This window comes from Zootoca vivipara, chromosome 16 (assembly GCF_965207765.1).
Source record: "Zootoca vivipara chromosome 16, rZooViv2.hap1.1, whole genome shotgun sequence".
NCBI classification, from domain to species: Eukaryota; Metazoa; Chordata; class Lepidosauria; order Squamata; family Lacertidae; genus Zootoca; species Zootoca vivipara.
In genome coordinates this window covers 31,781,437-31,795,431 of record NC_142599.1, presented here as the reverse complement: position 1 = coordinate 31,795,431, position 13,995 = coordinate 31,781,437, and the positions used below count along the sequence as shown (strand labels likewise).

Genomic DNA, 13,995 nt, shown 5'->3' with positions numbered 1-13,995 from the left:
TTTTGGAAGTCGGTTCGACTTCCAAGACGTTCGGAAACCAAAGCATGGCTTCTGATTGCCTGCAGGAAGCTCCTGCAGCCAATCAGAAGCTGCGGAAGCCGCGCTGGACGTTCAGCCTCCAAAAATCATTCGAAAACCGGAACACTCACTTCCGGGTTTCGATCGTTCGGGAGCCAATTTGTCCGGGAGCCAAGATGTTCGAGATCCAAGGTACGACTGTACAATTAAATACAATATATAAGAAATAAAAGCAGCAACAAGAATACAATTAGAAATTAGGCAGCGCCTAGCACAGCACCGCAAAACTTTTCTGCCTGTTACAGCAGGCAGAAAAAAACAATTCAGTGGTGCGCCGGGACCCTCAGCAATTTCCAAGTGGTCTGTGGTGCGAGAAGCGGTGAAAGTTAGGGGAACACTATTCTAGATTTATTCACTGCTGGAAAGGCAGGTTGTTCCCACTGAGGTTGTTCCTGTCCAGCTGGTACAGGAAGGAGCTTGGAACTCAGAGTGACTGGTCCATCTAGCTGCCTAACTCTGGCAGCGCAAGGGGCTTCCCCAGCACTGGAACCTGACTCTCTTTCAATGGGTATGCTGGGTTCTGAGCATGCACCCCTCCCTGCGATCTTTACCCCGCCTCACCTGTTCTTCAACTTTCTCCGGTTGCAAGCGACTTGACCTTCTCACTGGGGGGTCCCTGGACCTGCCCGACGTGGGTTCTTTCCTCCTCATGTCGTGTCAGGTCGGAGAAGGAAAGGATCTTCAGCTGGTAGGAAGGATCTCCCACCACCAGCAGCCTCCTCCGAAGATTTCCACCGCTGGGTGCCCTGTCCGAAAGCGCAAGCGATCTGTCGGGAAGGCTCCGACTCACAGAGACGTTAACAATTCAAAAAGAAACCCACTGGATGGATTTGAAATGACAGGAGGCAGCAATTGGCTGGCGGTTGTTTACATATACAGGCTTGGCTTCAGACAGCTGACTCCTAGCGGCCAGCTGTGGAAAGGAGAGAAAGAGGAACATCAGCCGGTGCAACAGCAGGAAGGCGAGCAGTCAAGGACACAATAACAAAGCAGAAGACCTTGTTGTATCTGTTTTTCCCGCCTAGGCGAAGGACATTTGATTGGCCTTCTAAGCCTTCTGGTGCCACCAGGTGTAGGGCTTCGGCAAAGATGTTCGGGGCAAAGCAAGTTTATCATGGATTACCATGCTTTGACGTGAATTAATATACACAGTGAAGGATCATCCATTAGGGAAAAGGAGACACTGCCCCAACAGCCTCAGTCTGCCCTCAGCCAGCACTCACCTCTCTGGCAGATTGAGCGGATGAGACCAATAGTGGGTCCAACGGTCAAGAAGGCGGTTATTGTAAGTGCCATAGAGGGAAATGATGGGCAGATGGGGCTTGTCTACCTGGGAAGGTAGCCCATCCACTATACTCTTTCATGAGAATGTCTTCAGGAGTAAACCCTCAGGCAGGCATGTCCAAAGTCCATTTTGGGGGCCTAATACAGCCCGCTTGTTGGTTTAATCCGGCCCCTGTGGCAGTTTTTTTCATGGGGTAAAATCCTTTAAAAAGCTCAACAACTTTGGTCGGCCCTTCATCACTTCATCAAATCTGGCCCTCTTTGAAAAAAGTTTGGACACCCCTGCTAAGGAAAAACCCATGTACGCACTACCTTGAAGAACATCTTCGGGAGAACAAAAGACTAAGGAGTAAACCCTAAACCAGAGTGGAGTCCTTAAAGTGGTGTCTTGTGTGCCCTCCTTCCGGCAATTCCTGCAGCCAAGCTGGTGTCATATGTACCGTGTTTCTCCTAAAATAAGACGTGCCTCTAAAATAAGCCATGGAACGATCTTTTAAAGGCAAAAAAATATAAGACATCCCCCCAAAATAAGACATGGTGGGGGTACCGGTACCTACCCGACCCAGCGGGACCCGGCAGCAGCCCCAGCCGCGCCGCACCGCACCCAGCAGGAGCCTGCAGCAGCCCCAGCCGCGCCGCACCGCACCGCGTCAAGCCCAGGGACCCAGCAGTGGGCTCAGCGGGCGGCGCGCGAAGCCACAGCAGCCAGCAGGAGCCGGCAGCAGCCCCAGCCGCGCCGCACCGCGCCGCACCGCGTCAAGCCCAGGGACCCAGCAGTGGGCTCAGCGGGCGGCGCGCAAAGCTGCAGCAGCCGGCAGGAGCCGGCAGCAGCCCCAGCCGCGCCGCGCCGCGTCAAGCCCAGGGACCCAGCAGTGGGCTCAGCGGGCGGCGCGCGAAGTCGCAGCGGCCGGCAGGAGCCGGCAGCAGCCCCAGCCGCGCCGCGCCGCGTCGCGTCAAGCCCAGGGACCCAGCAGTGGGCTCAGCGGGCGGCGCGCGAAGCCGCAGCAGCCCCAGCCGCGCCGCACTGCACCGCGTCAAGCCCAGGGACCCAGCAGTGGGCTCAGCGGGCGGCGCAAGAAAGCCCCGTACCATACTTACGGTAACAATGCTGTACCATGCTTAATAAAAAATAAGACATCCCCCGAAAATAAGCCGCGATGTGTTTTTTTTATAGGAAAAATAAATATAAGACGTGTCTTATTTTAGGAGAAACACGGTATTGCTCTGCTTTCCTTTGGACGACATCAGTGAGGCTGAGAGAAGGGTCTTGTCTTCCAGGCAGCTCAGGACCTCCATATACTCTGCCCAGCCTTACGCCCCAGAGAAGTCACTTCAGTGCTGCAAACACAGCAAAACAACATAGTTTTTAATTTTTTTGCTGCAAAGCACCTGAAATATGTAAAACACTTTACTCATACTAATTATTAATAATAAATATAACAATATAGTTACTCTTGTTATAATTATTATGATTATTGTGAAAATAATAAAAGTTTGTTTTTTATTTAGTATTTGTGAGCAATGAATAATTATGTAACCTGCATATATTAGCAAAATGTATGCAAAACAATATTTCCATAGGCAACAACAGCGACACAGTCCCCTTCCATCGCCTCGGAACTGCCTAGTAACTATGGAAACCAAAGCTCTCCCTCCTCCGGTTAAATTCTAGGACGATCCCACCAATCGGCGATAAGGGCCAAGGGTGGGGTGACCACTTGGGCTCGAGAAAGCGCGGCGGCTCCTCGCTTCCTCCAATCACCGGGCCGAAAGCGGACCGCGGTCCGTCGCGGTTGACGGAGCTGGGCTGAGCCAATCGGAAGAAAGAGCAGGCGGAGAAAGGCCCGCCCTTGCCATCCCCCTCAGCTCCCTTCGGCGCAACGCACTCAAAGACAGTTGGCCGAGAACGGCGACGGGCGAGGAGGAGCCCCAATGAGCGCTCCTGGGGAGGCGGGCGGAGCGGGAGCCACTCAGGAGGCCAGGAGGCAAGAGAGTGACGAGAGGGGCCGCCGGGCAGAGCCCCGCCTCCCTAGCGAGCGCAGCCAATCAGGCAGAAGGGGGCGGGTCGCTCGAGGCCTCCGCTTTGTGGTGGGTAAGTGGGGGAAAGAAGGCGCTCTTCCACCACCCAACGCACCCCCTGTTGGGGGGGAGGAAGAAGGGCGCTTTCCCTTATAGATATATGTTTGTAGTGCATTGTGTGAGAGAGGAGGCACGTTATCTCCCCCTGAGGGTGGGACCTGTGGAGGAGGGGCAACTTGGGGAGGGGGTCACGCAGTGGGGGAGGGGCAAATGGAGGAGTATTTGTGGGGTTCCCCTGCTTTTATTATGGCGGGGTCACAGGGGCCAAGGCGGGGCAGAAGGAAATAAAGGGGGTATTCATTATAAGGGGGTCCCCATCCTATTTGCAGGCTTCATTGGGGAGGGCAGGGGGGTGGAAATGCGGAGGTCAGTTGAGGGGGAGCCATAAATGATCCTTCCACCTTCGACCTTATGGGAAAGGAGATTATATAATTATTTGGGGGGGGGGGTGGGATCACATAACGGAGAGAAGTCCCAAGAGTTGGGATACAGGGTAAGGAGGGTGCAGGGGTGGGGAACACGGACTTTGCTCTCCATTTATGGACAGTGTGTGCTGCCATCATAGGAGTATATCAATGGGCACACAGTTGACATAGGGAATTTGTGGCCCTCCCATCTTCCACCGCCCACCCCCCTTCAGTCAGCGTGGTCGGGGGTGCTGGGAGTTGTAGTTCAGTGACATTTGGAGGGCCGCACCTCTGGTTTAGGGAATTAGAAAGTGAACTGAAAGAGGGTGCAAAGTAAGGTATTTGATGGTGGGGTTGTGGGTTCAGAACAGGGGAAATTGGGAAATTCTGGTTTGGCATTAGTAGTCTGGGCAGGGAGCTGGTTGGCAGCTGGTGAAATATTTGCAAACAGTGGGGCACAATAACGGGGGCAGGGGGAGGGGTCTGTAGAACAGGAGTTGGTTTGGTGGTTGTAGGAGACCTTAGGTCAACATGCCGTTGCTTTGCAGCCTCCAGATGGCAAAGGCTGGACGCTTGGGAGATAGTGGAGTTTTAAGCGGCAGAGTTGGCAGTGCCCTCTCGGTATACATCTGGCAGTTCCCATGTTTAGTCTGCAGCCTCTCCAGTTTAGAAGGCTGTTAGCCATTCTACCTAAGAAAAACATCCACCTGAGACCTTGAGGAGTCTTTCCCAGGCAAAACAGGCAATACAGATCTAGATTGAGATCAGTGGTCCAGCCAGCATAAGGCACCTTTTAATGTTCATTATTCATTACTATTTACTCAGATTAATATCCTGCATTACCTAGGGCACATATCATTAATATTTTTAAGCATTCTGAGAACAGGCAGAAACATTCAATCTAAAATTACAGTCAACAACTGATTTCAAGGTTGATCTTGCAGTCAGCACTTAAATGTCACATTCCTCTTGAAAGTCCATAATGAAGGAGGCAGAATCTGAGATAGTTGATCTTGGGTTTGGTGCCCTTTTGGGTACTTTGCTCCCAAGTCATTTAGGGCTAGTACTAACCCCTTGAATGTATTTCTAGCAAAATGTTTTCTGCATAAATAAAGGGGGAAGGGGTCAACCTCCTAAAAGCCATTTCTTACAAGTTACCAAGTTTCCGCCCCCCTCTCTTTCTCGTTCCCTCTCCCCCCCCCTGCTCTGCTGTCTCAAGGAGTCTGGACTATGCTGTTGGTCAACCCCTCATCGTGAAAGAGCTGTCCCAGCATGGAGTTCCCCAACCACAGCAAGAACTTGCTGCAGAGCCTCTGGGAGCAGCAACACGAGGGCTTCCTTTGTGACTGCACGGTCCTCGTGGGCAGCACCCAGTTCTTGGCCCATCGAGCAGTGCTGGCCTCCTGCAGTGCCTTTTTCCACATGTTCTATAAGGAGCGGCTGGACAAGAGAGACTTGGTCTCCATTAACAATGAGATCGTCACGGCGCCCGCCTTCGGGCTGCTGCTGGAATTCATGTACAAAGGCAGCCTCTCTTTCAACGACATGCCGGTGGAAGACATCCTGGCGGCCGCCAGCTACTTGCACATGAACGACATCGTCAAGGTGTGCAAGAAGAAGCTGCAGGCCCGTGCCTTGGCAGAAGCTGACAGCACCAAGAAGGAGGAGGATCCCCTGGGCAGCTCGGAGCTTCTGCCTAGCACCTCCAAGTGCCAACTTCAAACATCGTCCGGAGCCCAGCCACTGCCGCCCCTTCAGCCAAGCGACGCAGGGAAGAGCAAGAAACAGGAGTGGAAAGGTGGAGAGAAAATGGTTTCCGAGGAGCCATTGGCCTCCACTTTGGACATGGCGGACACCACACAGCCAGGGATGGAAGCTCCTCTTCCTCCTGTGAGGCCTCTTCCACCCCCCGTCATTGACATCTCCCTCTCCAGCCCTAGCAGCTCCACCGAAACCATTTCACACAGCTGCTCGCCACTGAGGAACGTAGCTGAGCGTCATGCTGGCCCTCCGGAGAGGTATGTGGAACAACAGGCAGGTGGTCTTGGTGTGTTTTGCCAGAAGGAGCCAAGCAGGTCCTCCGTCAAGGTCAAGGTGGAAGCCATCGTGATCTCCGACGAGGAGCCGGACATGATGGATCAACTAGAGGGGCAGAACGCAGATTTGAGGCTGGAGACGATATTCCAGAGGTCCGCTGTAGAGGCAGGGTCTGCCGGAGGCTGCGGGCGCCACGCCGACAGCTTTGAAGAGCCAGGTGGGATGGAAGAGGTGTCTTCCGAGAGTGGCTTCCTGCCTCAAGAGCACGTCCCCTACCACATGATCCCTGTGCCTGCCGGACAAAGCTTCTCCAACATGGTGACTCCGACCTTGCACGAACAGATGTACTTGCAGGACTACGAGTCCCACTCCAACTTTGGCATCTTCACGGAGGACGTCCCTACCTGCAAGACGTGCGGGAAGACCTTCTCGTGCTCCTACACCCTGCGGCGCCACGCCACCGTCCACACGCGGGAACGCCCCTACGAGTGCCGCTACTGCATGCGGAGTTACACGCAGTCCGGAGACCTTTACCGGCACATCCGCAAGGCCCACAATGAGGACCTGGCAGCCAAGCGTTGCAAACAGGATGTTGAGAACCCTTCGTAGGGGGCCTGTACACCCCGCCCCCCCAGTTTGGGCCATAGGGCAAGTGGTTCACAACTGAGCAGACGGACAGTTCTCAACATACGAGGAGGAAAAAAAACCCCTCCCATTTGTAAAACTTTGTACAGAAGCTAGGAGGCAGAGGGAGAGAGAGCCCTAACTATCCATGCCAGTGATGGGGGCTCATCCTATCAGGTTCAACCTTCCCTCCTGGCTTCCTAAACATTTCCCCATCTTGCCCTTGATAATTTCTTGTTTGTTTGTTTTTCCACGAGGTTAATTGTTGGGAAATGCAGCTTTGCACCCCTGTGCATCATTTGGAAGAAGCCACACCAAATGTAAAAAGAACTGGGGAAGGGGTTTGTCCTCCCACTCCAGTATTTATTTATGTATATGGCTGCAGGTTTAATATGAAGCTGGAGCAGTATTTAAGCTTGAGCTCCCCTGGAGATCAGTATTGCTGCCTAGAGGGCATTCTGTTTTGTGGAAGGAAAGGTCTGAAAGCCTTTTGTTCCTGACAGTTGTTGCAAATCAGAATTTCACTTGAGATGACAGCCGGGGGGGGGGGGAGAGGGCTCTAGCCCTCCTGGATGCACAGAAAAAGATTGCATAGGGGGAGAAGCGCCTGTGAGGAAGACTATGTTGAAAGGCATGGTTCTGACTCTATCCCATCATGCAGTGCAGGTGGGACTCATTGGGAGAAGCAGGCCGATTATTCTTTTTCAAAACAGCCCCCCTGCCCCACCCTTTGTGACATGTTCAGTGTCATGACCAGGGGTCAGCAAACTTTTTCAGCAGGGGGCCGGTCTACTGTCCCTCAGACCTTGTGGGGGGGCCAGACCATATTTTGAAGAAAAAAAATGAACGAATTCCTATGCCCCACAAATAACCCAGAGATGCATTTAAAATAAAAGGACACATTCTACTCATGTAAAAACATGTTGATTCCTGATCCGTCCGTGGGCCAGATTTAGAAGGCAGTTGGGCCACATCCGGCCCCCGGGCCTTAGTTTGGGGACCCCTGGTCATGACAGTCTAAAACAGTGGAGACTAATGCGAGGGAAAGGGGGCCACTGCCCCGCCAACCTCATGCCTGTCTTTAGCCAGCCTCCATAGCTCTGCCTTCTGCTTACCATCAGACCAGGTAAGACCAGGGTGGCTCTGCCTGTCATCGGCTCTGGCGCCACCTACTGTTGGTCTCCCTGCCTTCCATCCTACTAGTCAGCCTACAAGGCAGCCCTGTATCGGGAAGTTTACAATGTTTGACATTTTTCTGTGCGTTTATTTTTCTGGAAGCTGCCCAGAGCGGCTGCCAAGTCACTTCCGGCCCTCTTTCCCCTTTTCAACCCTGCTCACTTCAGAGCACCCACTGCCAGCCTCAACCTTCCTCCCAGGACTTGCCAACCCGCCCACTGTGAAATGTGTTTCTCCAACCTGTTTGTTCTTATAAGCAGCTACAAAAGCAGCCTCACTGCCAAGGATACCTATTTAACAGTAAAAAAAAACCCAGGCATCAAGTGCTCCAGTACTCTCTCTTCTGTGATTGGGGTGTGTGTGTGTCTGTCTGTCTGTTTCTCTCCTCTAAGGCTAGGGGTTCCCAAATTGTGGTCCGTGGCATAGCTACATTAAATACTAACATTCATTTTAAATAGTATTTTTATTACTTCTTTAACTTCTTACATTGCATTTTACTGAAGTGCAGTTTGACGTCTACAGAATGCAAACTGTAATACAATGTAAGAAATAAAAGACGCAATAACCGTACAATTAAAAATCACACGGTATCTAGATTGACACATTACCAGTGCTACAATAGGCAGAAAAATCATGCAAGGAGTCCACCAAGACTAACCAGCAATTTCTAAAATTCCTTCCGTAGCACCTTAAAGACCAACTAAGTTTTTATTTTGGTATGAGCTTTCGCATGCACACGAAAGCTCATACCAAAATAAAAACTTAGTTGGTCTTTAAGGTGCTACTGAAGGAATTTTTTTATTTTGCTGCGACTCAGACCAACACGGCTACCTACCTGTAACAGCAATTTCTAGTTGGATGGCAGGGAAGGGGGCAAGGGTCAGGGGTTCTGCAGAGCTGATCTTAAGCAAAGACTCCTTTGCTTTGATCCATCTGAAGAGTCTGAATCAGGCCTCAAGCAGAATACCTAGATGCCAATTATGTCATTTAGGAAACCGAGGTGCATGGGGAAGAGAAGAGTGCCACCCCCCACAAAAGCAGATTTTGGCATACGACATGTTTTTAAACTGTATTTTCTACTCAAGAGTGGTAGATTTAACACATGCAAGGTACAAAGTAATTGAAGTGTTGAACAAAGTGACACCCCCCCCCCCCGTTACAGTAAACCATAATTTTATATTTTAAACCTAGCTGTTCCAATGTTCCCTTTTTCAGAAGTCTTAATGCTTGCAATTAAATGGAAAAACCAGATCCCCTTCACCTCTGCACATGAAACCTTGTGGTTGGGCCTGGAAAAAGAAGGTTGCACTGGCCTATCTGCCACAGGAGATCCAAGAGATGATCTCATTCCAGCGGGCAAAACCCTCACCACACTAACCCCTGGAACCATCATCCTCGGATGTCAAAAGAAAGAGTATTGGAGGCAGGCAATCTCCGTTTATGGACTTGGTAATGGGGAGTATTGGGGGGGGAGCAATGACATAACCAGCCACCGCCCCCCCATTGAAGGATAGGGAACCAGTGACCTTCCTGTTGTTGAACTATATCCGCCACCATCCCTGACCATTGGGCCAGGCTGGTGAGAGTTGGGAGCCCAACACTGGGAAGGTCACTGGTTCATGCCCATCCCTGACCATCAAAGCAGGACCCCGACGTAGTGCGTGCTAAGGAAGGCCATGTCTTGGCGATACTAAGAAAAGGTGTGGTTTGGGGTACCTCTTTCTCAAGGAGGCAAGACATACCCCCGCCTCCTTGCAGTTGCCCCAGTGAGTTTCACCTCGGTAGATCAAAAAACCACAATCTAGTGGGGTGGGGAGATAGAGAAGAGGTAGTTGGGTGTCCAAAATGCAGGTGATCACATCGCCCAGACAAAATAAACGAGGAACTCGGGATCCAAAGGCGAACCCACTTGCCATCAGCCGAACATCTCCTGAGAGGCATAGGTCATATAGAGGAATCCATCTTCATCTTTATATGTCATGTACACTTCAGACATGGTGGAAGACATGCTGACAAGGCTGCGGTTGCCGTCGACCAGGAAGTAGAATGCCTGAGTGGACCCAATGCACATTCGGTTGCTGAGGGAGGAAATGGGCACGAGTCAAAACACGGTTTCCGGGAGGCCTAAACAAATTCTGCATCCTCACCCGCCCCAAAACACTGGAGTCTGGTCCATTAGGGTGCATGGCGTGCTGCCCTGAGTTTGCCCACACCTGCCCGACTTCTGACTTCCAACCAATTGGGAGCTGGCTCCACCTGCGATTGGCTATAGCTCCACCTACAGCCAGCCTCCATGCCTTCCGCCCCACCAGCCCCCAAAAGCACCAGCTACCACTGCCCCTCCAAGCCTGTTTCTGTGTGTGCCAATATAACAGTATTTTTCCCCCCCGCTCTCACACACAAAGCCAGAGCATTAAAAACCCAATTAACATAGTCGCCGCTTAAATCCAGCCCAACATATGGTTGTAGAAGGACGAGCGACCCAGCCAGATGCTTGGGTAAGCCTCCCATTTTTACAGGCTGCCAAGATTCCTTGGAGTCTCATTCACCGGATGATTGTGATGAACTGGCCCATGGTGAGGTCTTCAGGAACCAGGAACTTGGTCTTGTCCAAGGCTGGCAACATTTTCTCTTTGGGGTAGCGCTCCAGGATTATCTACAAAGGAAGAAGAGCCACGCCTGAGATTGGTCTTCAATAGCAGACAGCCAGATTCCTCTGGCAAGCTTAAGCAACATGGTTACAGTGAAGATAGCCATTTCCAATTTGTCAAAGGACTCAGATAGACTGTCTTTGTACAAGGCGGCTCTACTTGTCGCCATTATGACTAATAGCCACCTGTTTATCAGCCTGCTGCTGATTTGCCCAACTCATTTTTTCACTGCTGTACCAGTGTCTCGCCTCGGGAATGAACTGGATGAGAGCCAACAGACTGAGACTCAGTCCAGATAAGGCAGAGGCCCTGCTTGTGGGTGGTTCCCTAGACCAGATGGGTGGGAGATCGATGGGGTTACGCTTCCTCTGAAGGAGCAGATTCGTAGCCTGGGGGTACTCCTGAATCTTTTGCTGTCACTCGAGGCTCAGGTGGCCTCAGTGGCCCGGAGTGCCTTCCATTAGCTTCAGCTGGTGGCCCAGCTACGCCCCTATCTGGACATGGATAGCCTAACTACTGTGGTCTATGCTCTGGCAATCTCAAGGTTAGATTACTGCAATGCGTTATACGTAGGGCTACCTCTGAAGACAATTTGGAAACTGGTGCAGAATTCAGCGGCCAGGTTGCTCACCGGAGCAAGATAATTTGAGCATATTACACCAATCCTGGTCCGACTGCACTGGCTACCAATTAGTTTCTGGGCCCAATTCAAAGTGCTGGTTTTGACCTATAAAGCCTTAAATGGCTCAAGACCGCAATACCTCTTTCTATATGGACCCTGAGATCATCCTCTGAGGCCCTTCTTCGTGTGCCTCCTCGAAAGGTCCAGAGGGTGGCAACACGAGAATGGGGCCTTCTCTGGCACCTTCATTATATATCCTTTGGCACCAGGCAAAAATGTTCCTTTTTAACCAGGCCTTTGGTTGATCCGATTTACATCCTATGCCCTTTTAAAATGTGTTTTTTTGGGGGGGTATTGGGTGGTTATTATTATTATTATTATTATTATTATTATTATTATTAATTATTATGTATTTTGTATTTTGTGGTTTTATATGTTGATTTTAATCTGTGGACAAAATTCAATAAATAATAAATTCAATTAATCACCATCATTTGCAGGGGTGCAACATCTTATTTTAGGAGCAAGGATGTGATTTTATTGGTGTGGGTTTTTTGGTTGCAATATGGGGCTAAATAATTGTTTTACGATTTCCTGATAACCATCTATTTCTGGGGAAACTGCATCAGCTGGGAGTCAGGAATGTCTCACTTAAGCTCAGTTACAATCTTATAAAGAAAAAAATATTTGTTGCGTAGACAAGAAGGTTGAGGGAGGGTTATATATGGAGAAAATAAACGAAATGAGAATTGAATTTCTCTCAGTTACATTGATATATTACTTGACTTAATTGATTTAGCAATGGCAAGCAAGCGTGCAGGCAGCCAAACCACCAATTACAGCTGCTTTGGTCCTCCCACGCTACTAGGTAAACCATGGTTTGGTTTAGTACTATGTGTGAACCCAAGGGTTCATGGTTTGTCTTCCCCGAACAAAATGGTGAACCAAGAACAACAAATCATGATTACAATTACTGGTTGTTGGGAGCAAAACGAACTACAAACCTAGGAACACATAAGGAACCTTAATTATTTTTAAATTAACTAAGCATAAATGTAAGAGCACAATGGGCTAGGTACCAAGCACAGAACCAGGAGCAAAACAGCCCCCATTTTACTCTAAACACAGATACAGTGCTTTTTTTATGGAGGTACGCATACCCCTAAACATTTTGTGAATCTCTGTACTTTTTTCCATCTACTGTATTTATTTCCCCCCATTTGAACCATAAAATGGTGATTTTCTTGAGTCAAAATGAGAGTACCCCTAAACATTTTTTAGGGGAAAAAAGCACAGCCCATAACTGCCTTGCTTAATCTCACTGAACCATGGTTTGTTTAGCATATGCAAAACAGTCCAGTACTACTGTGTACAACAAAGGAAGCCCAAATAAACATGCCCCCATACCTATTAACTCAACAATATAAGGAGAAGCCTACATACCGGTAGTTTGCCAGGAAACTTCATCCGGATTGTGGCCACTTCACTTTTCCTGGAGGCTAGAGTGGAAAATTACAGAACTGGGTCAATTAAGGTAATTGGGGGGGGGGGGACCTCTCCCTCGGCCTTCCGTCCCGAAGTTAGATCTCCCCAAAGCAGGGCAGCCCAAAGTATAGCCCCCCACCCCAGATTACCGAATTAAGCTCAGCCCGTTGGGCCAGCAGGGGGCGCTAGCAGCCAAACAAGATCAACTCCCTACTAAAGTAAGTCCGAAACGCGAAAACGAGCGTTTACACGCAAAAGGGGGGGAATAAGTCGGGAGAAAGAAAATAAGTCTTACCGAAGGTTTTTCGGTGCTTGAATGGGGGGAAAGAATCCATCTTGGAAGAAACCACACCTTTTTCTTAAAAAGGGAAGGAGGAAATAAAGCTGGGGGAAGGGTAATTGAAGAATAATCGCCCCCAGCGGTAGCTCTGACTTGGCTCCTTTGGAGCCGCTTAAATAGTGCGAGGGTCACGCCCTCAAATTTCCCCAAATTGCTTCCAGGATCAGGACCTCCAAGGTCCGGGGAAGGACGTGGAGAGGTGGAGGGTGCGGAGAGCCCACCCTGAGACTCGCCCACATTCAGATTCAGGGGCGGGTCTCCATAGGAAGCGCATTTGGCCACAATGGTGGAACTGACCGGCGGAACGCACCGCCACGTGACGCAGTTATGACTACTCGCGTGGAAGGTAGGTAGGTAGGAAGGAAAAGTTTGTAGCGGAGGTGTCGTCTACCAATGCAATTTCCCAACACTGAGGAAGGATTTCTCTGTATAATACTGTAGATGGGTAGGTATTGGTTTAGGGTTGAGCTGTGAACTCGGGAGATCTCAATTACTAGATGGCATTAGGTCAAGCTAGCTACTTTATTAAGCTCCCCCTCCTCGAACCATCTGAAATATTTTCTTTTTTGTCTTTCTAACCCACTTTTCCTCCAAGCAGCTCAAGGTGAGGTATATACTGAGTTAAAGAAAATATTTTAAAATGTTTTCGTTAAAAAACCAGAAGCCTTTTTATTGAGTATAGTGGGTGAAGAGATACAAAAAAGATAAGAGACTGTTTATGTATGCCACAGCTAAGGCAAGAATTCTTTTAGACCAAAAACGGTCTCACAAAAAGAAGTACCAACAAAAGAAGAGTGGCAGATGAAGATGATGGACTGGAGAAGCTGACAGGAAAAATCCGAAACCGGCACGATCAAGTATTCCAAAAGGACTGGAGTAAAATTTATATGATATCTAAAAGATTAATGTAAGCAATTAACATCACTAGCAGGGTTATCTTAAGACTTGTAAAGAGAAGTTTTCTACCTTTCTATATTTATTTAAATTTTGAGTTATTTTGTAATGGGTGTAATTAGAATTGGAAAACGAACAGAATGCAATGATATAAATGTTAATTTTGAAAGACATGAGCCAGGAGGGAAGGAAGTTGATAGGCTCTAAAGAGCCAGGGAGGTAAAGTGGATAATAATGATGTGAATGTATATTATTAAATGGAAAATAAATAAAAAGTATTTTTTAAAAAGTGAGGTATATACATTAGTCAGGTTGGTG

At 49.4% G+C, this 13,995-nt stretch overlaps 3 protein-coding genes across 6 annotated transcripts in view; 1 reads left to right on the top strand and 2 right to left on the bottom strand.

The window, feature by feature from the left end:
* LOC118076301 (5'-3' exonuclease PLD3) overlaps positions 1-889 on the bottom strand; it is a 29,416-nt gene extending 28,527 nt beyond the window's left edge. For 2 of the 3 annotated variants that reach the window (XM_035098955.3, XM_088659965.1), the window contains exon 1: positions 640-874. In XM_035098955.3, coding sequence (XP_034954846.1) covers positions 640-729 — 90 coding nt within the window. In that variant the 5' untranslated portion in view covers positions 730-874. Of the gene's footprint in view, positions 1-639 lie in introns of all 3 variants that reach the window. The other variant, XM_088659964.1, reaches the window with a different exon arrangement.
* Positions 890-3,260: 2,371 nt separating this feature from the next.
* ZBTB3 (zinc finger and BTB domain containing 3) lies at positions 3,261-8,008 on the top strand. 2 transcript variants are annotated; one of them, XM_035099429.3, is made up of 2 exons: positions 3,261-3,454; positions 5,068-8,008. In XM_035099429.3, exon 2 carries the CDS (start codon positions 5,121-5,123, stop codon positions 6,492-6,494), a length of 1,374 nt encoding a protein of 457 aa, XP_034955320.1. In that variant the 5' UTR covers positions 3,261-3,454; positions 5,068-5,120; the 3' UTR covers positions 6,495-8,008. The 2 variants fall into 2 exon arrangements, with proteins under 2 accessions (XP_034955320.1, XP_088515411.1); XM_088659285.1 differs by having other exon boundaries at positions 3,363-3,450.
* A 734-nt stretch (positions 8,009-8,742) lies between these two features.
* LOC118075911 (microtubule-associated protein 1 light chain 3 gamma-like) lies at positions 8,743-13,104 on the bottom strand. Its single transcript, XM_035098305.3, has 4 exons — positions 12,739-13,104; positions 12,402-12,457; positions 10,235-10,341; positions 8,743-9,763 (listed from the first exon to the last, which is right to left on the bottom strand). Exons 1-4 carry the CDS (start codon positions 12,776-12,778, stop codon positions 9,601-9,603), a joined length of 366 nt encoding a protein of 121 aa, XP_034954196.1. The 5' UTR covers positions 12,779-13,104; the 3' UTR covers positions 8,743-9,600.
* Positions 13,105-13,995: the final 891 nt, after the last annotated feature.